The sequence below is a fragment of the Megalops cyprinoides genome, chromosome 8, assembly GCF_013368585.1.
Source record: "Megalops cyprinoides isolate fMegCyp1 chromosome 8, fMegCyp1.pri, whole genome shotgun sequence".
Lineage (NCBI taxonomy): Eukaryota > Metazoa > Chordata > Actinopteri > Elopiformes > Megalopidae > Megalops > Megalops cyprinoides.
Genome location: NC_050590.1, coordinates 3,328,703 through 3,354,707, shown reverse-complemented (window position 1 = coordinate 3,354,707; position 26,005 = coordinate 3,328,703). Strand labels below are relative to the sequence as shown.

The window sequence follows — 26,005 nt, the reverse complement described above, 5'->3', positions numbered from 1 at the left end:
TACATTGCAAATGTACAGGCTTAAATAAGAGTGCAGTCCATTTCTCTCGAATATCCTGTCATACATAAAATTTTCATCCAGTTCAGTGAATATAATGTTTTTATCCATGGTAATTCACCATGACATTCGCACTACCTTTGGAGTCGTGTTCATTGTCCTCTCCTGAGAACGACGTTGAAATGACACGATGCAGCTGCTTCAGCCACATCAAATAGAAATACTGTTTCGTATAGAATGGTTATTTACAAACCGTGACAACATTTTGCCCTCTGTTGACACAGGGACATCTGCCTGCCAGGTGATCATCGTACCAGCCAACACCTTCAAAGTGCTGACCTGCCCGCTCCGCTCGAACCTGGCGGAGAGGAAGTGGGAGTACAGCGAGAGTGCTAGCCAGTCTCTGTTCGCCAGCCCGGAGGGGGGCCTGGTGGTGGTGGCACATGCCGACAGGGAGGAGACTTTCGAGTGCTGGTCTGTGGAGGAGGGCTTCCGGCAGCTTCTGGCGAATTACTGCGTGAGGGCCGAGGTCCAATCAGAGAGCACCACGCTGACCGGTCGGTCGCGGACCCCCCGGATCCACCACGACGAATCCATCGTCCTGCCCGGTGAGACTCGGTCCCCGCAGGTCAACACCAAGACATACTGGAACGAGCTGATCGTAGTGTGTGCCCTGCTGGCCTTCTCCCTGGTGGTCTTCTCCCTCTTTGTGGTGTACCGGAACCGGGACCGCATGAAGTCCATGCTCAAGGAGGGCGAGTGCCCCAACATGCAGCAGAAAAAGCCCCGAGTGCCGGGCAAGCCGGCGGAGAGTCTGCCCCTCAACGGCAACACCCTCCCTCCCTCCACCTCCGACCACAAGGGCTACCAGACCCTCAACGACAACTACATCTGCAGCACCCCCACCCACGACTCCTCACCCGACAACAGCAAGAGCTTCTCGGAGTCAGAGAGACGGCCGCTCAACCTAAAGGAGAGCCGCGTGGAGATCTCGCCCACCTGCCCCAGGCCCAGGGTTCGACTGGGCTCCGAAATCAAGGACTCCATTGTGTGAGGAGTGCTTTCGGGCAACTGTGAAGTGTCAGTCGAACAGGGTGACTGCTGGGAAATGGAGTTCCCTAAATTTAAAAAAAAAAACAAAACAAAACAATGATAAACAGAGGGAACCCCAAAAGCCTAGGCCGTGTCATGGAAGGATGTTTGATTTTTGTTACCCTTCCTCCCCCTTTTATTTCAACTCGGTCGTGTGATACAGGATCACTTCCTGTTTTGAATCCGAAACCACACCCTTTTCTGTCAGGCTGTATAAGCACAGTGGGGACAGAGGGAGATGCCCCTCCGTCTGAAACCCAATACCCTTGTGCTACGATGCTGATGGGGAAAAGTGGCTGTGCAGGGCAGCTGATAAGCAAAACTTCCAACCATGGCAACTCATGACATGTTTCTGGTTCCCCTGGCCACGCAACGTGGTCTGTCCCAGTCATCCATGCAAAAAAAAAAGTGAGCGTCATGCTCTCCATATTCAGAGTGACACAGTGTCACTGCCACCACATGTTCACCTCTCATTTTCGCATCCAAGACTGGGCTGATCTGAGAACAGTTTGTGTACAGAACAGACTCTGACCCGAGGCAGGCAACCAATGAATTACAAAGAGTGATGGGCTCCGGGTGAGGAGCCACCTGGTGGTCTCTTCCCCAAAACAGCAGGAGTGATTTTGTGCCACAGAAAACAAGTCTGATGGAGTAGCGGTGACATCTGGACATGCCCTTTTTTTTGGGGAAAAAAGCGAGTGATAGAAAAGGGCTGTTAAAGACACCGTATTTCAGATGGAGGTGCCTACGCCTTATTTAAGAGCAGAAGACATGGAACATGAATGATGTCACATACAGCAGGAACCAAGCAGACCAGGTCTGTGCATGCTTGCACAGCCCCGAGTGGAGCTCTGCCTGGGAGCAACGGCCAGACCATTGGACTACAGGCGAAGCATGCAAAAACACACCATGAGAAAAGCCGACAAGAACAACGCGCTTGGTCCAGTTAGCGCATGATATCAGGCACAGAGGCTGTGGAAACGAGGCCATTCACATGAGTTTAACCACACATTCTTCAGTATTATACTGCTAGGCATTAAACACAGAACAGACCAGTAAAATGTACTGACCCTTTGGAGATTGTCTTGGCTTGCTGTTGTACATGGGTTTTTTTTTTTTTTTTACAAAGGGGAAGAGAGCAGGCAGGATAGGGGCCAAGATGCCTTTATTGACTGTGTTATTGATCTGGAGAACACAGTCCAGTCAGGGCTGTAGGTGGACTTATCCTCGGCTCTGCTTTGTGAAGATCTCTGCACACCAAACAGAGGCATAGCAAATAGCAAAAACATAGCCAACAGTGGAGATGAGATTCTGCCGCGTTCCTGACACAACCGAAGCAGACGCACGCTGTGCCAAAAAAGCTAAGAACTAGGTTGTCTTTTTTTCAGTTAATTTTGTTTTGTGGTTCTGATATTTCTTGCCTGGTAGATTTGCTTTTCTCTCATGTAAAGCCTCATACTGCTTTCTCACAAGCCAAAACCAAGCTGATATCTAATAAAGACTAAGGAAAAACAATCAGAACAAATATTTTTGAAAAAAAAAACAAAAAAAAACAAATGATAATTCCGGTTTACAAAGTATACACTCCAAGAATGTGAAAGCTCCTGCATGACTCTTTGCCTCTGGAGCTGTGAGACACAGGAGCGGCACGACTCTTAACGCAGGCCGCAGATCATTGAGTCCAGGTGGGCACCTCGCTGGAGGGAACGTGCAAACCAGAATCTGGACCGCCCTATGGGACACCTGAGCCATCAGGACCATGACAAAAGAAGGTGGGCATGGGTGCATGTCGAAAAGATTTACGGATCAAATCATCAACATATTAACACGCAGTGCTTTTTCTAAAGTGAAGTTCATCTACACTGAGACCTTTGCCAATCAAGCTCTCATTTTCCAAAGATGTATGTTATACACCACACAGTGGGAAAATGCCAAGCTACATGCCAGAGCTATTTAAAACATGGAACCTACGTGTTGTGGAATGTATTGATAAATCGGTGAAAAGTATTCCAAAAATGATTCTGTAAGTAAAATTATCTATTTTTTTGGTTTTATTTAATCCTGTTTTGGTGTATCAAAATCTGTACAAGGGAGTACATTTCAAAAGTTTTCACGAAGTAGCTGTGCAAATGGCATAGTGTGTAAAACAGTAACAGTGGATGTGTATATATATATGTACGTTTGTATTGTACGTGAGGGAAGCCATTTTCAGATGTGTCCTTGTAGAAATAGAACTAGATGCTACAGACTGCTGCTTATTTGTTGTTTTTGCACAGAACACTGTATAAGCCTTAGTTTGGAGTGGAGTTTTTTTTTTCGTTGTTGACTCTGTAGCAAATTCTGGATGTGTTTCTAAAATGCCTTCAAGCTTAATTTTGTGAATCAGTGCTGTGTTTCTGGGGAAAATCAAACACTCTCTTGGCCTTGTGACTTCACAGTTGAATCACTTGGAGAACCACTAAGCGGTGACCTCACCTGCATGCTAACTACGGCCAACTAGACCATAGTACTCCACTGGGCATGCTTAAGAGTAGCAACACTGAAAGGTGAATGCCTTTAGATTTTGGTCATGCCCTGCCAAGTAGCTCTGTTAAAATTGGTTAGTCCTCAGCGATCTTTCCTTTGTTTTGCGTGTAATAAAAATAAAACCACTGTGGAATTGCTCTGCAACCTCAGTCCTATATAACAGTATGCTGCTGTTACATATTAGTACATGTTATTGATAATGTGCAGCACACGTGCTATTAAAAGTCTCTTAACGTACCTAAACCTCAGCTATCTAAGACCTTTGGAGTTTTATATGGGATACGCTGCCGCCACAAAGTTGCAGAGTGTGATGTAGATGAAAGAGAAAGCAAGCTTGTATTGGTGTTTCAGCTGTAGTGAAAGCAGAGAGCTGCTTTGCAGAATTTCCATGCAGTACGCCAAAAGACAAAAAGATTACGTGTGCAGTTTGTTATTGCAACTGAACCGGCAGCTTAATGTAGCTGTGATTTAGACGACCACAAGCTGGCAACGGGAAGAACAGGATCACGGAATCATGGGTAAAATCTGAGAATAGACATCCTCTGGCTCTCCTCAGAATACTAAGGGCAGTAATGCCAGTCATGGCTGTGTAGGTGTTTTGATTTTTGTTTGTCTTGATCGCATCTAAGATTGATTGATACAGCCTGAGACACTGCCGACATACAGCATGAGAGGTCCACACAGAGTGGATATCTGACCAGCTGACTGATCTCAGTACAGTCAGTACAGAGGTGTTGGATCCTAAGTGTGTGTTAGTACAGAACAGAGTAGATGCTCTGACACCTGGGACCTGTTTAATAAACACTCCATTTGAGCATCTTCCTCACCCACCTTAACTTGGCTATAAATTCAAACTGTCAAATTGTAAGCTTGTGCGTAAAGTTATTTTGTAAATGGACCTGTGGTTGAACAAAACGGTTGTGAATTGTATTTTTTTAATTTGTATTATATATGGCTATTGTTCCAGTTGTTTTTATTATACTGTACATAAAAAGCACTTTATTTTATTTGTTCTTTTTAAATAAAGGAAATTCATGTTTGGAATCGTGTTTATTGAGGACCATTTGATCTTGTGGCTTACATTCTTGTACTTCAAATGTGTTTGAGGCCAGAGTGTTTTCAGGGTCATATATCTTTAGCAGACTGACGTCTCACAAGCTACTGCTTTATCTATAATTTTAGGTTGAAATCACGCTACACATGCAAAGAGTGGTCCAGGCAGCTCTCGTCCTGTACAGGTAAAGCAGAGATAGAAGTGAGGGTTTGAAGGGCTTGATTTGCTAATAAGGTATGGGCCTGAAAACTGAGGGTAGTAAAACATTATGTTATGTATGTTTTAAGACTGTATTATTATCAGTGCATTAAGCACTCCCTGTAAGGTATGTTGGTTTTCTCACCTGTAACATAACGTAATGTCTGTAACACGGGTATGCACACAGGTGTGTGCCTTTTTTCTGTAACTGCACCCTATGACACTACTGTGTACACTGCAAAGTAAGTTACCTGCTTCCACTGTTAATGCCCCGGGGCCCATTCATGTTCTTTCTCCAACATTTTGTCAAGGTAAACACTTCAGCCCATATGAGATAAATCGAAGAATTATTAAGAGATTTTTACATTTACATTTACATTTACATTTTTAAGTACAATGCCAGCGCTAAGCTGGGTCGTCATACACCACACCCTTAAGACCGTGACTCCTCTGATTGAAGGGACTGCACATCTGCAGTCACATTTAAACCCCCCTTTGAGGGCTTTACCACAAAATGAAATGGTTGTACTGACAGATACCACCATGTGATATGGGCATTACTGCCCTTTGTATTGTGGAGCCACTGCAAGGCTTGGGGGTCGGTTTCTAAAACAAAATCTTTACCAGTAAGATACATACATACAGTATGTACATTTTATGTGTACATCTAAGGACCATTTTATAGTCAGATGATTTTTCTTGATAGTGGATGTGCCGCACCAGGGAATTAAACTGGCAACCTTTTGGTTACAAGCCCTGCTCCTTACCAATACGCTACACTGCTGCCTAGTTTAGAAACAATGACCAATACTAACACATTGCCTTCAGGAAACAAAACACTTTGTTTCGGTACAAATAACAGATGCACACGATTGTAATTACAGTGAAAACATAATACACATATGACAAGCATGCAACCCCCCCTTCCCTTGCTTTACAGACAATAGTATAACCAGTTTTAACCAAGGTAAAACGTGTATTGGCATAGACGCTCACAACACCACGACAATCTGTCACAAGGAGTTTGGTGTCTCCAATTCTTCACCCCACCCGAACTGGTGCAGCACTGAGGTAGAGGACCTCACCACAACTTTTATACTGTCCAAAATCCTTGGCTCTATTGGTGGCCAATCGATACGGAGAGGTCAGAGGGCAAATGGTGACTTGATGGCTGTCCTTGGGGGTGTGCTCATGCTTTGTGTTACCTATAGGGGGGCTGCTGATAAGGGAGAGAAGCAGGACAGGTTTGCGCAGGTTTAAACTGGTTTAGAAACAAAGGTCTGTGAGAGGTGGGGGTGGTGTGCACAAACTGAAATATACAAAGGAATGAGGCCCTTTTTAACATGATCCAACCCCAGGAATCTTCGTTAAGGGAGGCAGACAGGCCTTGACAGCCTCCAGCTTGTCCATCACAGCCCACCACCTAACACATACCCAAGGCACTGAACCGCAGTTTTAACCAGATAGCACTTGTGGGCATTGGTCACCAGACCCGTTTCCTGGATCCGGTAGAAGACACCGCCCAGGTGTTGCAGATGCTCCTCCCAAGAAGAATTAAAAATGACAACACTGTCAATGTACACAGCTGAGAAGCTCTCAGCTCCTTGCAATACCTCGTCCATCATCCTCTGGAAAGTGGCTGCAGTCCACTCCACTCACATTGACTGCATTCCTTTAGCTCACTTCTGTGAGTGACAGAAAGATGGCGCAGGCCGGGCAGTAATGACCTGTGAGCCTTGGGGAAGTGGCGTTCACGGGACTCTTCCTCCTTGGTTATAGAATGGGCCCACAGCGTGCCTGCTGCAGCTGCAGGTCTGCCTGCCCTCTCCTTCAGCGGGTTGATGTAATAGACAAGGTTTGTTTTCCATCAGTTGGGCCGGTACAAATCGTACATCTCCCATGGAATGCCCACCCATTACATTATTGGCATTTAGCAGACACTCTTATCCAGAGCAACTTACATCAGTTACAGTTTTTAACAATGTCATCCATTTATACAGCTGGATATTTTACTGAGGCAAAAATTATGCGTTGAATACCTTGGCCAAGTGTACAGCAGCAGTGTCCCAGTGGGGGATTGAACCAGCAACCTTTCAGTTACAAGTCCTGCTCCTTCACCACTATGCTACACTGGAGAACAATTGTATTAGCGTATTTACAGCCTGTCTTGTTTTGATCTGCTTCAGGGAAATGCCACAGGATATCTGTTTGCACAGTCAAATACCACCAAAATGTACCAATTGCCTACCCTGCGACTCTCTAATTGGCTGACTACATCCATGGTGATATGGGTGAATGATCCATCAATTGTGGGAAGACTAATCAAGGGAGCCCTATCACCTTTTCTCCCAGGTGCTGTCAACTGACAGTCTGGACATGACCTGCAAAACTGAATTATGTCTGTGTAGAGAAGCTGGGCAACACTTCTCTCATAAGCGAGCCCAAAAGGAACAAAATGTTAAAACAAACAATAATTTAAAATACAACAAACAAAACAAAGGAATCCAGCCTGTGCACCACCAGCAGCAGGGACACAGTGAGCCTTTCCTCCTGCGCCCCAGCCACACCTGTATTAAATCACCCTTCAATTAGTCAGGTGTGGCTTGTTATCCAATAGGCTGTTCCCTTGCAAGTCACCATCAGGCGTACACAATTAATGATGATTGACAACAATTAACTAGTAATTAATTGACAATTGACATTTAGCACTTAAGGAGAGGTGGCGAAGGCTCTCCTTCACAGTCTGAATACTGCTGAGGTCGGTAAAACCTGCTGGCTGTCCTTGTCTGGGTCTTTGTTTGCCCCAAATGTCCAGGCCATGGAGCAGAATGTCCTAACTGCAAAACTGTGGCTCTCCTTTGGGAGATAACAAGCCAGCACTGTTTCACCAGTACAGCTGCCTTCCCATCACAAAAAAAGAATCTGCTTGTCCAAAACAGTGTTTACACCTTGTTCACCATCTACCACTAACTTTTTGAAACAAGGAATTGAGGGTCTCATCTTCTCCTTGCAGCTCAGCAATATCAACAGGAAGATTCACCAAATCACCAGCATCAGGTTCAGATAGATTTTCACACAACTCTATGCATTTAACCTTGTCCTGACACTTTTACTTCCTGGTTTTCCCCACCTGCAGGTACTTTCATTACCCCTCCATAAGGCAATTCAACCCAAGTTTGAACAAATGCAGCACACCTTGAATTTTTGGCCATTCCACCCCAGATTTTCACTCCCCCTTACTAGTGTCTGGCTACTCCCAAAAAGGGCTTTGAATGTCCTTCCCCTGTTTTACCTCAGTAAAACGGGGGAAGGACATTCACAGGAATGCCTATGAAAAATTTCATAGGCATTCCTATTGCTGTGGTCACTTACCTCAGCTCTGGGCACAAAACAAAGGTGAGCCTCCCCAACCCGATTCATGGGACATTCAGCCTTCATTTGCCCAACCTGACCACAACTATGACAAATGACTTTGGACCAAAGAGTCCACACAGGCGCTGGAGGTGCCTTAGATGAATTAGGACTCTGTGACAGAGTGCTGTCACTACAGTTGAGTATGTACTCTGACTGCCATACCAACAAGACTGGCTCTTTGGTGTCGCGGTCAAAGCTGCAGTTTGGTACCCCGTAGACCCAAGTTTGAGGCCGGGTGGGGGTAACTGCTCTTGCCCTTTGCTACAGCCTCAAAGGTGTGTGAATTGTATGTGTAGAGGAGGAGCAAGTGTAGCTCGGTAAACCACAACCAATACCTCCCTCAGACTCACTCATGGACAAAGCATTATTGCGTTGGACATTTTCCAGGTGGTATCCCGCAAGATAAGCAACACTGGGGCTGGGGCTGCACCCCACCCAACAACTGCCACTCCCACCGTTCAGGATGTACTTTCTACTGCAGCTGCCCAAAATGATGTTGGAGCCCCCCTCCATCACTGCTTCTGGTGTTGGGCTTCACATCCAAATGGCTCCTCTCGAAGTAGTTGGGCATGTGAAGCATTGTAGTGTGCTTCTTAGCTCTGCCAAACTCTCCTCTCGGGCTTGGCATGAGCCCGCTGCTGTTGCCCCCTCCAGGATAGGGCCTGTATCCACCTCTGCTGTTGCCCCCTCCGGGATAGGGCCTGTATCCACCTCTGCTGTTGTCCCCTCCGGGATAGGGCCTGTATCCACCTCTGCTGTTGCCCCCTCCGGGATAGGGCCTGTATCCACCTCTGCTGTTGTCCCCTCCGGGATAGGGCCTGTATCCACCTCTGCTGTTGCCCCCTCCGGGATAGGGCCTATATCCACCTCTGCTGTTGCCCCCTCCAGGATAGGGCTCTGTGGTCTCTTCTTTGTCCCTTGCAGTTGGTAGATGCCTTGGTGGCATCTTGAATAACTCACTGTTGCCCTTACTGGCCTGGATCCCACAGCTACCATTAAATGTCATAGGGTAGGTGGCATACACAGTGAAGAGAGGTGGCAGGGACAGACAGGCTGGTGTTTGTTCCTGCCAGGAGCAGGTGCAGAGGGAAAACATACATACAGTGGAGGGAATATATTATATTATAAGAAAGATGTGTCCAAACTTTAGACTGGTACTGTACTGCCAACAAATACATGCAACGAATCAGTTTAGCATTGGTTCAATTGGGCAATTCCTGATTTAAGCACTCAACAAGTGTATAATCAGTCAATGCTATTATGCTATTGAGAAGTGGAGAGTAAGATGCACAGCACCAGTGAAATTATGAAATAACACAAATGGAATTATGCAGTGACCAAAAAGTGTTAAACAAATCAAAACAATCGTGTATTTTAGATTCTCCAAAGCGGCCAAAAATATTGTTTTTAAAATTAAAATGTTTTTTGGAAAAATATTCATACATAGGCATTGATTTCATTGTTTATGTTTGTCTAAGAAACAAATTTCAAGCATTTAAGCACAGGTCATGTTAAGCATAAGTTAGATCAAAATGTCTTTGAATGCATGTTTCCAATTATCTTCATCAAGTGTGTCCAAACTTTTGGCTGGTACTGTATATGTACAAGAAACGAAAATATATACACAAACTGATACACAAGCATCAAACTACACTATTAATAGTCAGAATCAACAGGGAGGGGAGAGCATAGCTCACATTTCTGAGTAGCTTTGCAGAAAAACCTTCTGCCAGTGTCAGGCTCCAACTCTCTCCCCCAGGGAGGAGTATAACTCATCACCCCTCCCTCCCCTGGGAAGATCTGATCACAACCTGGTGCATCTCATGCCTGTGTACAAACTTCTCCTACAAAGGCAGCCAGTTGTTACTCGCATAGTGAAAAGATGGACTGATGAGGCTGATGAGGCCTTGAAGGACTGTTTTGAAACATTTATGTCGGAAGTATTCTGTGATGTTCATGGGGAGGACATTGACAGTCTCACACACTGTATTACGGACTATATCAACTTCTGTGTGGAGGATGCCGTACCCAGCAGGACTATACTGTGTTTTTCCAACAATAAACCCTGGACTACTCCTGACATAAAAGCTCTCCTGAAGGAGAACAGGAGGGCCTTTAGGTCTGGAGACGGAGGAGCTGAGGAATGTACAGAGGGAGCTGAGGAGGAGGATCAGGGAGGAGAAAAACAGCTACAGGAGGAAGATGGAGGATCAGCTGCAGCAGAACAACGCCAGCGCAGTCTGGAGGGGCCTCAAAACCATCTCTGGCTACAAGGAACCCAACTAAAAGCCTGTGGGGGACCGAAAGTGGGTGAATGATCTGAACATTTTCTTTAACAGATTTGATCAGTCATCTACCCCTCCCCCCGTCCAGTCGTCCTGGCTGAAACCCCCATCGTTTGCACCCCCTGTGTACTGCCCCACCCCCACCACCACCCCTCTTCCCACAACACTCAGCTCACAGCTACCCTGCACATCCATTGCACTTCCTGTCCAATGCACTACCCCCCCCCACCCACATCCTCTAGCATACAGCCCCCCTGCCCCAACCTGTCCCTCACAACAAGCCAGGTGGGGAAGGAGCTCAGGATTATTAGGGTGAGAAAGGCTCCAGGTCCGGATGGCATCAGTCCAAGGCTCCTCAAGTCCTGTGCAGATCAGCTGAGCAGGATAGTTGGGCACATTTTCAATCTGAGCCTGAAGCTGGGGAGAGTGCCACAGCTGTGGAAAACATCCTGCGTGGTTGTAGATTAACTACCTTCAAACTGACGAGACCTTAATTCGATTGGGTGTCAACTGTTAATCTTTATAGAGGAAATGATGACGTTACATTTGTTGGTTGTGTACAGAAAATAAATGAAATAAAACATCCGCCACTTGCCTAACTTGGCTGCTCTGTGTCTACCCAATCTTCCCAATACCGACGCTGGAGCAAAGAATTACGGGAAATGTAGCAATACAACAACTTAATACAAACACATAGTTCTCTCATGCTCATTAAGAAGTACAAATAAAATATATCAGTTCCAATCGTTTTAGTATTAACCTATTCTTCTTAGACCCCAATGAAATAATAGTCAGAACAGTGGTACCAGTGCCGATGACTCCGCACCTGAAGGACATTAACAGCTACAGGCCGGTGGCATTGACATCGCACCTGATGAAGACCCTGGAGAGGCTGGTCCTTGTCCACCTCTGCTCCCTGGTGAGCCCATCAATGGACCCACTACAGTTTGCCTATCAACCTGGCATTGGGGTGGAGGACGCTATCATCTACCTCCTACATAGGTCCCTCTCTCACCTGGGAAAGGCTGGGAGCACTGTGAAAATCATGTTTTTTGATTTTTCTAGTGCCTTCAATACAGCCCATACAGCCCTCACTCTTGAGGGAAAAGTTGGAGTGCATAGGGGTTGATCACCATTTTACAACATGGATTCTGGACTACCTCACCAATCGACCACAGTATGTGAGGATACGGGACTGCAAGTCTGACATGGTTATCTGTAGTACGGGAGTCCCGCAGGGAACAGTCCTGGCTCCCTTCCTCTTCACCCTTTACACTGCAGACTTCATGCACAACTCAGCTAACTGCCACCTGCAAAAGTTCTCTGACGACTCCGCAATCGTTGGCCTAATTACGGATGGAGACGACAGGGAGTACAGAGAACTGACCCAGAGCTTTGTGGATTGGTGCCAGCGGAACCGCCTCCAGATTAATGCAGGGAAAACCAAAGAGATGGTGGTGGATTTCTGCAGGTGCAAACACTCTCCTCCTACACCAGTGAACATCCAGGGAATGGACATTGAGATGGTGAAATCTTACAAGTACCTGGGAGTTCACCTGAATAATAAGCTGGACTGGTCTGACAATACAAATGTATTATACAAGAAAGGACAGAGCAGACTCTATCTGGTGAGGAGACTCAGGTCGTTTGGAGTACAGGGAGCACCCCTGAGGACCTTTTTTGATTCTGTGGAGGCATCAGTCATTTTCTATGGAGTGGTTTGGAGCATCTCGACTGCTGACAGGAAGAGACTTAACAGACTGGTTAAGAAGGCCAGTTCTGTCCTGGGATGCCCTCTCAACCCAGTGGAGGTGGTGGGAGAAAGGAGAATGATGGCTAAGCTATCTTCCCTGATGGAGAACAAGTCCCACCCCATGCAGGATATTCTGACAGCACTGGGCATCTCTTTCAGTGACAGGCTGCTTCACCTGCAGTGTGTGAAGGAGAGATACCGTAGGTCCTTTCCTCCTGCTGCTGTCAGACTTTACAATCAATCTTTACAATCAACACTGCTCCCAGTAGACCACACACATCAAAACTGATAATTCACTCATGTGCAACACTACTGTACTGTCTGTTTTTATTTATTTACTACTGATTATATCTTGTTGTTCGATTATTTATTTTTATTATATCTTTTTATCTTTTTTTTTGTTACTATTGCGCTTTCCCCCATACTGCTGTAACACTGCAAATTTCCCCATTGTGGGACAAATAAAGGATTATCTTATCTTATCTTATCTTATCTTATCTTATATTATCTTATCTCAACCCTTGCAAGGAAAGTGGCTTACCTCACAGGTTTCCCCACTGAGGCCCTACCTGGAACATACCAACATGCAGATAGGTAAACTGCTGTCTTTACATCACATAGGCAGTGGCGGCGGGTGAGCTGGAAACAGAGGAAGTCCGACCATTACCTTTAATAATCGACACCAATCGCGTAATTAGAATAGCCTAAATGTTCGCGAAACACCTAAGATTGTCTGAAATTTGTGTGGGAACGGGTTGAAAGTAATGATAGATTTAAAGGTAATGTTCGGGCTTCCTCTGTTTCCAGCTCACCCGCCGCCACTGCACATAGGCTATTTAAAACCATGCAATTTGCCACATCACAGCAACATCTTGCCGAACACATTAAAAACAGGTAGTCCCATCGAAATCTATAAATAAGATGAGATCTGATTGTCGGTGCAAGTTGTTGTCATCATCCGAGCGTTTAGCACCCCCATAGTGTGCGCTGGTTGTCTCACCCAATGTCTATAAGAACGGTAGGGGCACAGGCTCGCACCAATTGTCTGTAAGGCAACAGTACACCTGTGCACACTGCAAGGTAGGTCACCTGCTTCCATCGTTGATGTCTAAATTCAGTTTACTTCACTCAGGTAAAAAAAAAAAAACTCAGAGTAAAAGTCATTACAAAATCCAGATTCACATTTCCTAACGACGGATTGCACGTACCGACGCGGTGCGAAGGGACGTGCACTTTTCCCTTTACCTGCCCAAAAGCCGGCATTTTAGGGGTGTATGGGATATGTCGGCACTGATTCGGTAACCGTCAGCTAGAATCGACAGTAGTTCTGTTAACGGAACACAACAGAAATCCCAAGGCCCATTTATGTTTTTTGCTCCCACATTTTGATAAAAAGTGAACAGTTCGGTCTAGACTGTTAAAATATCACCCTGCAACCTTTGGATGTGCAGTTATGGGCAAGAGGAAAGTATCGTTTCGAATGCAGCGGGACTTTAAAACACAGCCTTGTTCGGAATTTTGCAATCTGTCAACTCGATATATCAATATGGGATTGTCCTAGCAGCTCTGAAAATGTTTACTAAGCATCAAATGATTTGGTGTGAAAATAGGCTAAAACGTCTCTCTGGAAAATTTAAATTGGCTGAACGGACAAAGGACAAAGTCTGGCAGGTGAAAATGTTAATTGGTGGACACGCCTGTTATATTTGCGGCAATCAGTACGGTGCGCGCTGCATTACACGCATTTTCCAAACTTGTGTCGCTTGGATAAGACTTTGAGAATCTTTCAGAACACAGCCATTTGTTAATGCGGTTGCGTTGTGAATGCGTGAAGATGGACAGATCTGAGCTTCAACGGCTGTTCTCAGCATGTGATGTTAATAAATCTGGTAAGATCGAGTACGAGGACTTTAAAGCCGTGTGCCGAGAGCTCAATGTCCCCACCACAGAAGTAAAAAGTTTGTTCAAGGAGTTTGATGTGGATGAAGTTGGGTATGTCGATTTCGGCAAGGTTCAACGAGTTATCTGAAACTCTGGATTTTTCTGAGCTTGGAGAAGTAGCGCAAAATCAGAGGAGGACAAAGTGGACGGCGACGTAACTGCCTTGGGAAGGTAACTTGCGTCTCTCAACTGACGTTAGCTGCCTAATTTAGTTAGCTGCCTACTTTGAATGGCCCAGCTGTATGTGCTAGCACATACCTGTTTGAGGACAGCATTACTGGTTCCATTTTCATGTTTGAGGGGCTGCTTATTGGCTGGCAGAACGGCTTGTATACGGAACGAGGAAGACAGAAATTAGACGGGTCGTTTTGCTTTCCCCCCATTCATTTCTGTGTCCTCTCATTTCTCCAAAGAACAGTATTCGCATGTCTTTTTTTTTTTTTGTAAGAAAGATCAGTTGATAGTGCCACTCCTTGGTGTAATTGTAAGGTGTGTAGATGTCAGTCAGTGCAGTTCTTTTGTAGCTTCCTGTCTCAATCTGATTTCTGGAGGCTGGCTCAAGTGTGGTCACCTGACATTGGCAGAGTGGACTAGCACAGAGGAACAGTTGCTCAGAGTAAAGTAGACGGCAGAGGTGCAATAGGTGCAGGGGTGGCACAGTGAGGTTCAGATCATAAATTATTTTTGTCTTGGATCAATTGCCCAAATGGGAGTGCAGGACTAAATTGCTTAGCTTTCTACTTTTTGTCACCTCTATTCACACCTTGATTGACTTCACAAAGGTTTTTGAAATGATCAATCACACACTTAATTGCTATATTGTATTCAGCATTGGCACCAACTACTCAATCTTCTCACTCAAGGGGGTGACACCACTGTTGGTTTCATATTCTTTGTGAACACAGTACAGTCTTTTTTTTCTTGTACACCAAACATTGCAAGACATTTTCCTGTTCCTATTTCCAGTATTTTACATTTTATTTCAATGTTTTTTTTTCCCAGTACCAAGAAGAATCGCAGCACGAGAGTTCTAGAATGGATATGCAGAAGCTGACGAGCCTGCTCCGTCAGAAGATGCAGGTACATCGATGGTGCGCACAGCAGCTAATGAATCCCTCACTTTCAGCCTGGGAGAAGTCACTCATCTCTTTTCTTCCGCAGGAAAATGAGCAGCTCAAGAGCTCCCTCCTCTCCGCTCAGGTGAACATTTCCGTTCTGCAAGGGGAGCTGGATCAGCTGAAGAATGATGAGATGCTGCAGCAGGATGGGTGAGAGCAAGGAGCGTCTCACAGGGGCTGTGCACACAGGTTACAGTCACCTGGTGCTGCCTGTGGCATCACTTGTTACAAACGCAGAACTTCTGTGACACCATGTTGGGTGCTGTCTCCTACAGGGAGAATAATAACTTGAGAGAGATGCTGAGAGAGAGCTAGTCATTCTCCCACCACATTGAGATCCAATAAGTCAACAACAGGATTTTTGCTCTGTTTTGCAATATGGCTGTTAGTCCTTGGCCATGTATGGAATAACAGTAATCGTAACAATAAAAATATCTAAATCTCACAGGTTTAAATGAATACAGTTGGTGACACCACAAAAGTGAATAAATAACCTTGAACCATAATGGATATTGAGGAGACCTTTAGAGTGCTAGATGACATCTTGGTCCATTGATGAAAACTTGCCGATCAGTGCTATTTAAAACAAAGAATGCTGTGATAGATAAAGGACAAGGAATTAATCAGACAGGTGTATTGAAATGTTAAGACATTTTGCTGTGGCTGATAAATTGTAGATTGTTTGTAGTTCTCGTTATCCTCCTCATTGTGACTAGCCCTAACATCTGTAAAATGACGCCATAGAGCTTCCCGTTTTACTTGGCTGAATTTTAGGTGTTTCTTCATGACCTCTTACATTTAAATGCCTTCATGGTATTTTTTCATGTCCTTTAGAAGGAATAAAGGACGACAAAGTAACCATAGTATATTCACATGCACATGATGTAAAATCTTTATCAGCAGAAACACATCAGCTTTCATATCTTATTGTCCCTTCCTCTCCTTTCAGGGATATGCATAGACCACTATGTGACAGCAACGAAACCTCACTGTCTGTAGGGAATGTTACATTGAGAGATATAAGGGTATGTGTTGCTCATATTTTAAGGGAAAGTCAGTTTTCCTGATGCTGTGAGATTCAGCTTCTCAAAGGCTGCCTCTGTGTAGCTCTTCTCCACAGATGAAACCCCGCTGTGGAGGCTGAGGTCCATGCAACAGAGCAGCCCAAACAACCGGTAAAGGTCCAGCTGCTCCCCTAGACAAAGTGTCACTATGACTTGCGTGATTTGACCTCATTGATCCAAGAGCATGGGGCTTCAGGTGGTACTTCACTTTGCAGCTCAGCCAGTGAGGCCACAAGTGAAGCTGTTGACTCTAGGGGATTTGAGTACTTGCATGTGGGTAACTGGGCTGAAGACTCCCTGGACAGCAGAAGCACAGTGTCATTGGCCATGACGGATAGCTCGAGCAGCGAATATGACAGCGAAGACAGCCAGGAGTCTGTGGACACGGTAAATCAGTTAGTCCTCTGTGCCCTCTGACGTTGAGTTCAGGGCTATAGCAACCTGTGGTCCTTATTTCCTTTCTTGGCTAGATCCTATTTTGAAATGTCAGACGTTTGACAGCATGGCCCTACCTATCTCCCTGTGGCAGATATCTGAGGCGGCGGTGTCTGTGGCTCCCAGCAAGTGTAGCTCCATTGCCTCCTCTGTCCGAAGACGCCTCTCTGTATTCTCCTCTAAGGTAAGGAGTGATATTTGGGTGACTGTAGTGAGATAGGAGCCAGAGGATAGCACCTCCTGCCGCAGTGTGCCCATGGCAGCAAAGGGGGCATTGAGTTTTATTTCACAATGATAGACGGGCACACTCTTGAGGACAACACTTTCAGCCATTACCCTTCCAAGCGACAGCAAAGTTTAGATTCCAGTATTTTATAGAAAATGACCAGGTGTGGTGTAGCTGCGACCGTCCTTATCTGAAACCCCTTTCTGGGTTTCTGTACTGAAAACAGGTGGATACAGACACACTCAGCTCTGAAGCACCTGCTCCCACGTACAGGCTGGTTCTGGCGGGAGATGCGGGTTCAGGAAAATCCAGCTTCCTTCTGCGACTGAGCACCAACACATTCAGGAGGAATATACAGTCAACGCTGGGTAAGGGTGTACCAAGTGCAAATCCCAGTTCAGGGTGGCTAGCTGATGTAGACATTATTCACAATACGTAAATGCTTCGTGTCGTGCTATTAAAGAAAGTATAAATGTATAAATCCCTGATAAATACGGATTTGGCCTTATTGAGAGACTTCTACTGTGTGATATAGAGGTAGATTTACTGATCAAGGAAATGCTGGTGGATGGAGAGAAGACTACCCTGCAGTTCTGGGACACGGCAGGACAAGAAAGGTACAGCATTCTGTATATCAGTCTGACATTAAATGTGTAGTAGGAACCTATACCCTGCCCGTCAAACCAGCACTGTTGCTCTGGAAGAAAATTCTCTCGGCCGTTCTCCCATGAAAGGTTCCGGAGCGTTGCCAGGTCCTATTTCCGCAAGGCCCATGGAGTTCTGCTGCTGTATGATGTCACTTCAGAGAGAAGCTTCCTGAATGTGCGGCAGTGGATGGACCAGATTCAGGTGGGATTCTAGGTTTGGTTTGTGTGTTTGGACCGCTTTACTGTAAAACTGGGTGTACAATACACATCTGGCAAGTGATAAGCCATTGAAAAATTGGGTTAACCATGAAATGTGCTAAACAAAATCACCTATGACTGGTTGTTGTGCGTTTCTTGAGCAGACCACAACGGTAGCCCCTTCTCAAGTGGCACAACAGTGCAGACGACATTTCATAACCTCTCATTTAGCTCACCATAATCCTACAGGAAACCACCTGGACTAACAAGCACCACCTCCCTGTTTTCCCCAGGAATCCACACATGAATGTCCTCCCACATGTGTCATTGGAAACAAAACTGACTTGCGGGCAGAGAGACCTGAGGGCAGCTGTGTGACCACTGCTGATGGGGAGAAGTTGGCCAAGGTGAGCCTTCTGTTTACCTGGACAAACGGATGCGGTAGAGATGAACAGGTCTTTAATGTGCTCCATCTTGCTTTTTAGGCATACAGTGCCATGTTCATTGAAACCAGTGTTAACGACGGAAATGGAGTAATTGAAGCTGTCCTCCATCTTGCAAGGTAAACCATTTTGCTGTCCTCCCCCAAATGAAGGAATCATAACCTGGCAAAATTTCTTGAGCAGACATTTATGATTTGAGAGTAAATGTTGCATTATTTTCTCACCGCAAAGGGAAGCGAAATTATTTGCACAACAGCCACAGAAGTCGAAACCACAGCCGAGCTGGATCTTAAGTTTGAGAGATGGAAAGAAGAAAGCACTCAGCAACTGCTGTGTAATGTAACTGCATATTCTCACCACCACGAGGGACCCGTAACACTGCAGCCTTTGCCAGAATTCAAATTTATCTGGCCAGTAGTGGCTATGATAAAGATTCTGCCATTTCCTGAAACCTCCATAATTTCCATATTGAATAGGTGAGTAAATGAAGAGAAGCAGTCATTTGACCATTTGTCTGCCCTGTTTTAATGGCATCACACTTAGAAGGAATTTGCTTGTGGAGAAAGACCCACTAAGTGAAACCATAATTTAACTAGGCAGAAAAATTCAAGGATAAGGATATTCAGAATATTCAGTATTGGGATCGGTTTAAATTCAGTCATGTGGAAGAGTCTTACTATGATCAGTAAGCAGCTATGATGTCACTAAAATGATTCCCAAGACATTATTCATGGACTAACCTTAAGGCTTTCAGCACTCTTTGTATTTATAATGTATAATATGATCTTGTACAGATCTTTTGTTGTAAAAGTTTATGTTGTATTGAAAAAAGCTTATGTTGGCAGAACAAGTGTTTTAAATGAGAAAATAAAGGTGAATAATTTAAGTATTGTGTCTGTTTGTCAAGCACATTCTTCTTTCTGCGTCATCTTGCATGACACACCCACTTATACCCAAAGAAATATTGATAGCTAAGAATGTGCTAATATTGTTTCATATCCAATTCCAGAGGAATTTTTTTTTCTGTAATGTTTGCCATATGACTAAATTGCTTTTCTGCACTGGCCTTTTGGTCACTGGTTAATCCACTGAACAGTGTGTGGTCAAGTAAGCAGCAATGCTGACAAAATAATTGCAACTTCGTCTTCTGATGTTAGCAGTGATATAAAATTGCACTCATAACCGCTTTCAGGGTACTTTACAGTTGAGTGGTATGGTCTCACCTCAATGGCCACCACAGATGCACTAAGAAAACCATAAAACTGCCTTTTATTACATTATTTCAATCTGGGGGCAACAGTGTGATACAAAACTACAAGTTACGGTTAAGTAGATCCCAGCCTGGTAGTCTTCTCTGTCTTGTTCTTTACACTGCAAGCATTGTTCAGAGGAGTGAAACCTTTTTTTGTCATGGTCTGACAGTTGGGCCAGCATTTGAAACATGATTCAGAACCTTTTCTACTTGATTACATTACATGCATTTAGCAGACACTGTTATCCAGAGTGTCTTCCAGCAAAACAGAACAGAAGTGTATCAATTCAAGTTGAATGCGAAACACTGTGGGAGGTTCATGCCACTACTGGGGGACCAGTACATACATGCATCGTGTCTGAGAGGAGCAACCCCATTGGGGTGGGACAGTCAGCTGCCCAGTGGTTACAGAGCATTGTTATCTGGGTGGTAAATATAGTTTAAAGACTGAATGAGACAGCCCCTCATACCAACAATGTCATGTATGCCAGCACTAAGGTTTTGAACTTGATGTGAGTGATAACAGTAAGCCAATGAGGTGAGCAGGGCTGTGACTTCACTACACTTAGGGAGGCTATATACAGGTCATACAGCTGCATCCTGGATTAGTGGCAGGGAAGCAGGAAGACGGAGAGAGACACTACTCCAGGCATAAGGGTACCTGGGCCTAACTAGGATCTGTGTTGAATACACAGGGAGGTAGGGGCGGATCCTTCTGATGTACAAAATGAATCTGTACATCCCACTCACCGCTGCAACCTGAGACGACGAGGATAGTTGGCTATCAAATATTATGCCAAGGCTTTTTACAGTGCCACTGGTGAAAAGGCTTGTAGAGTCTAGTCTGAGGAAGAGGTCTTGAAACCAAAGGACCAAGATGGAGGTCAAGTATCTGTCTTATCCAGATCAAGCTTTAGGTGGTGGTCCACCATCCACTGTCAAATATCCTTCAGGAAAGCTGAGATGTGCACAGAGACCTGTGTGTCAGATGGCAGAAAAGACAGGAAAGGTTGAGTGTCATCAGCATAAAAGTGGTATAAAAAGCCATGGGAGGAGATGACAGAGACAAGAGGTTCCATGTAAAGAGAGAGGAGGAGCGGGCTCAGTACAGAGTCTCGAGGAGCACCCGTAGGCAGGCGTAGGGTCTAGGCAAACCGCTGTTGCAGAACACCCTGAGAGTCTCCAGAGAGGTAGGATTTAACCCAAAGAAGAGCTGTGTCAGTGATCCCTCAATGGGATCACTAGGTAGACAAAAATTAAGTGTGGTCCATTGTATCAAAGGGTGCAGAAAGGTCCAGAAGAATTAAGACTGAGGAGTGGGAGGATGCTCTGGCTGACTGAAGAGCTTCAATGATGGAGAAGACGGCAGTCTCTGTGGAATGACCAGCCCTGAAGCCAGACTGAAAGGCGTCAAGAAGCTTGTTCTGGAAGAAAAAGGAGGATAGATGGTTAGCCACTGCACCTTCAAGCGTTGTAGAGAGAAAGGGAAGGAAAGAGACTGGTTAGTTCTGGACAGGAGATGGATCCAGAGTCCTTTTCTTCAGCAGAGGTGTGACTCGCACCTCCTTGAAGGCTGCAGGCACACAGGAGTTGAATGACATCAATATCGGAAAATGGAAAGAATTTAGAGAGAGGAGGGGAAGAGTGTCGGAGAGAGGAAAAAGAGGAAGAGGAGAATAGGGCTTTGGTAACTGGAGGGATTTTTGAATGTCTCTAATCTTCTGGTTGAAGTCATCTGCAGAGAAATCAGAGGGGGGTGGGGGGGAAGGAGGATTGAGGAGGGAAGTTAGAAAACAGTCTGTGGGTTAGATAATGAGTTGTGAATCTTGGATTCATAAAAGGAAGCCTTAGCAGAAGACACACTTGAGGAGAAGGCAGAGAGCAGTGCGTGAGAGTTCAACAGATCAGTGGAGGAGCTATATTTCTCCAATTTCTTTCTGTGGCGTGATGCTTGCCCTGTTCTCATGGATTGAATCCGTTAGCCATGGATAAGGCGGAGTGGGTTGTGCAGGCCTGGAAGTAAAAGGGCAGAGAGAATCAAGGGGAGATGACAGAGAGGAGAGAAAGCTGGATGCAGCGGAATCTGTAACAAGTTTAGTCAAAGTATTAAGGGGCGAGAGAGAAGTGAGAACTGTGGAGGAGAGAGCTGAAAGTGAGAAACTGTGTATGTTACAGCAAGAAGTGACAAGAGGTAGGCACAGAGTTGGGTTGTGGAGGAGGAGGTAGAAAAAAGGAGACAAAGTTGTGGTCAGAGAGGTAGAGGAGGCTTACTTTCAGGTTTGAGGTGGAGCAGTCCCCCAGGAAGATCAGATCCAGCTGTTTGCCTGCCTTGTGTGTTAGAGGTGACTGCAGTAAGGTGAGGTCAAAGGAGTGGAGCAGTGGGAGGAATCCAGAGGCCTGAGGGGTCTCTAGGTAAATCTTGAAGTCTCCCAGTAGGATCAGGGGGGGTTCCATTCTCTGGGAAGGAGCTGAGGAGAACATCCAGTTCCTAAAGGAAGTCTGGTAAACAACAGGTGGTCTGTAAACAACAACACATTGTACAGGGGTTAGTGACAGTGAAAGCATGGGATTGGAAAGAGGAGATGGATGAGAGAAAGGGAGAACAGAGAATTTCCAGGATTGAGACATGAGCAGTCCAGTCCCTCCACCCCAGCCAAAGGGTTGGGGAGTGTGGGAGAAGAAGAAGTCTACAGTGGAGAGGGCTGCAGTGTTGTCTGGGGTGATCCACATCTCTGTGAGGGTGAGGAACTTTACGGAGAGGTGGGAGGTGTAGGCTGTGATGAAGTCAGCTTTTCAGGTTGCAGACTGCCTGTTCCACAGGCCTCCTGCAACAGATCGGTTAGGTGGGGTCAATAAGGGATGTATAAGGTTGGAGATGGAGAAAGACCGAGGACGACAGTGGCAGCGAGTGCGTCTTCTGCAGGAGTTGTGACAAGAATTGGGAGATGCGTGGTGTATTGCTGTTCTCCCTGATGTTCTCCCTTGATGGACCCCCGCAGATACAATCCCTTGGCCATGTCTGACCAAGTCTTCTTCTGACTGAGGCTGCCACTATGGTAGCCTCTGTACCATCACCGCTGCTACTTCAGCACAACGGTTAATGAATAATGTAGCTGTGGAGACAGTCTTCTAATCAATCAATAAGCCTCCAACTAAATAGTGCTGCAACCAAAACTTCCATGCCCAGCGAATTATCAAAACAGTAACACTAATACGGCAACAAACAATAAACTGGCAATAAATAAACTGATAGATTTACAAAACAACTCAAAAGCTACGAGCTATAGTGAAAAAGGATAAAGCAAGCTTGTATTGGTGTTTCAGCTGTAGTGAAAGCAGAGAGCTGCTTTGCAGAATTTCCATGCAGTACGCCAAAAGACAAAAAGATTACGTGTGCAGTTTGTTATTGCAACTGAACCGGCAGCTTAATGTAGCTGTGATTTAGACGACCACAAGCTGGCAACGGGAAGAACAGGATCACGGAATCATGGGTAAAATCTGAGAATAGACATCCTCTGGCTCTCCTCAGAATACTAAGGGCAGTAATGCCAGTCATGGCTGTGTGGGTGTTTTGATTTTTGTTTGTCTTGATCGCATCTAAGATTGATTGATACAGCCTGAGACACTGCCGACATACAGCATGAGAAGTCCACACAGAGTGGATATCTGACCAGCTGACTGATCTCAGTACAGTCAGTACAGAGGTGTTGGATCCTAAGTGTGTGTTAGTACAGAACGGAGTAGATGCTCTGACACCTGGGACCTGTTTAATAAACACTCCATTTGAGCATCTTCCTCACCCACCTTAACTTGGCTATAAATTCAAACTGTCAAATTGTAAGCTTGTGCGTAAAGTTATTTTGTAAATGGACCTGTGGTTGAACATAACGGTTGTGAATTGTATTTTTTTAATTTGTATTATATATGGCTATTGTTCCAGTTGTTTTTATTATACTGTACATAAAAACTATTTTATTTGTTCTTTTTAAATGAAGGAAATACATGGGTGGAATCATATTTTTTGAGGATGTCCCAAGACCCATTCATGTTCTTTCTCCAACATTTTGTCAAAGTAAACAGTTTGGCCCAAATGAGACAAAAAATTAAAATGTGTTGCTGAAGTGCAATGTCAGTGCTAATCTCTGTCATCAGAGAGTATATTGTTTATTTATACCTTTTATCTCCTTTAGCCTGTCAATGGCTGATCCTCACCAAGCTGGCGTCCCAGGGTGTAGCCAGGACCTGTCAGGTCAATGGGTTTGGTGCACTGAATGAGAAATGAGACCTGTTTCAGTGTAAGTCCATTAATTACTCAAAATGAAGGGACTGAGTCGTTCAGTCACTACATAGAATAACGAAGAAGTTTGGCTGTGTGAGGCTGATTGCTTTTCCCCTGTTTCTAATCTTTTTTTTCTTATTTTTTTCTTGTCTTTCCTTCCCCACTTACTGTCCATATGAACAGCTTGTCATCTGTCACCTCTAGTTTAATGAAGAGGAACAAAGGCAATTTTCTGTTCCTTATAAACAAATCACAGTGCAGTAAAAATGGCTTCAAGCCGAATTCAGTTAAAATCAGGCTGTGATTCCTCTTGAATGCTTCACTTAGCGTTACATGACAGGCCATTGCCTTTCTGAAAATAAAGTGCAAAAAATAGACTCTCTTAATATACCAACCTATAATTTTCACATGTGCAGAACAAGAGGAAGGTGTCATTACGGATGACATGGGACTTTTTAAAATTCCAAACAAGCCTGTGTCTTTTATGGAGTCAACTGAATATATCAAGATGGGATTGTCCTAGCAGTTCTGAAGATGTTCAGTGACCATCTAACGATTAGTGTAAAAACAGGCTAAAACATCTCTTTGGAAAATTAAATTGGGTGAACAGACAAGTAGATTCATTATCCCTGGTTTTGTGCAAGAGTGTTGTGAAAGTGTCTGGCTGGGCTGAATCCTGGGGTTGTCACATCTCTCCTGTTGTCTCTCAGAATACATCGATCTCCCTCAGAAAGTTTCCAGGATCAAAGCCAGAAGTTTTAATGTCAGAGGTATGGCTGGCACTTCCTGGGTTGGCCACCAGATGGCCACACATCTGTTCCTCTGTCCTATGTCTCATTTATTTAATGTCCCCCACCTTTATTAATTAGTAATTGTTTACACCTGTTTTTTTTTTTTCCTTTTTTTGTTATTCAATCCCTACCCTTTGTTCATGTCTCTGCTCAGAGTTGCTGTGTGCATGTACACTCCTGTACCAATCCTGCTTTATTTCTCCCAAGTCTTCAGTAAAGGTAACTTTATTTTCTTTGAACCACACCTCTTGTGCCCTGAATCATCTCTGCATTTGGATTCTCCCACCTCCTTGTCACACTTAACATCACATCATCTGACGTTACTCCACCAGGAGCTTCCTTACACAGCTGTTTAGGCTATTGAGCACGGGCCAGTTTCCACAGTGTAACATGGCAGGTTTTCATCAAGAGAATCAAGAGAAATCTGTCAAAAAAAAAAAAAACTGGGCTCACAAAGCTACTGTTTTTAGGTTCTTTTTGGGTTTTTGAAAGACTTTGACTAAATGAGATTGCCCTGTCAGTTATGGGGTGTAAATAGTGAGTGAGTGAGTATTTTATCTGTAGTATTGTAATGTATTTTGGATTCTGTGCTGTAGTGATTGATGTATCAAGAGCGGCAGTGTAGCATAGTGGTTAAGGAGCAGGACTCGTAACCGAAAGGTTTGATCCCCGCTGGGACACTGCTGCTGTACCCTTGGGCAAGGTACTTAACTCACAATTGCCTCAGTAAATATCCAGCTGTATAAATGGATAACATTGTAAAGAACTGTAACCTATGTAAGTCGCTTTGGATAAAAGCGTCTGCTAAATGATTAAATGTAAATGTAAAAAATCATAGTATACCTGGCTTCTGTTGCCTGTCAGATTGCACAAGTAAACTTGTGGTAGGGCTTGAATGGTGCTTTGCTCACACTCACTGGTCTGTGAATGTTGTTAGCCTGGTCTGACACCATTGCTCATTTAACTTCGATGAATACACTTATGTTTTATTGTGCTGGAAGTCGCTCTGGATAAGAGTACCTGCTAAATGCATGTCATGTAATATATTTGTAATGTATATAATTTTTTTTAAATTATCTCTAGAATAACTTCATTCTAGTTTTCCATAGAGAGATGCTCCTGCTATGATCCTGGTTTCTCTACATTTGACACTTAAAATAGTTTGCTTCTCTAAAGTTTTCAGCTCTAATTTCCAATCAGCTAGGTATCGCCTAACGCCACTGTATAAGTTTAACGAGCTAAGAGGGGCGCAGACGTTACAGCAGAAAATTCTGCATTTTATTGAACAATGA

General features: G+C 44.7%; 1 protein-coding gene and 1 pseudogene across 3 annotated transcripts in view; both read left to right on the top strand.

Annotated features, from left to right (window-relative positions):
• Positions 1-4,508, top strand: part of LOC118782141 (semaphorin-4B-like) — a 67,349-nt gene extending 62,841 nt beyond the window's left edge. For all 3 annotated transcript variants that reach the window (XM_036535412.1, XM_036535410.1, XM_036535411.1), the window contains exon 15: positions 282-4,508. In XM_036535412.1, coding sequence (XP_036391305.1) covers positions 282-1,051 — 770 coding nt within the window. In that variant the 3' untranslated portion in view covers positions 1,052-4,508. The remainder of the gene's footprint in view (positions 1-281) is intronic.
• Positions 4,509-14,153: 9,645 nt separating this feature from the next.
• Positions 14,154-18,734, top strand: LOC118782235 (annotated as a pseudogene).
• Positions 18,735-26,005: the final 7,271 nt, after the last annotated feature.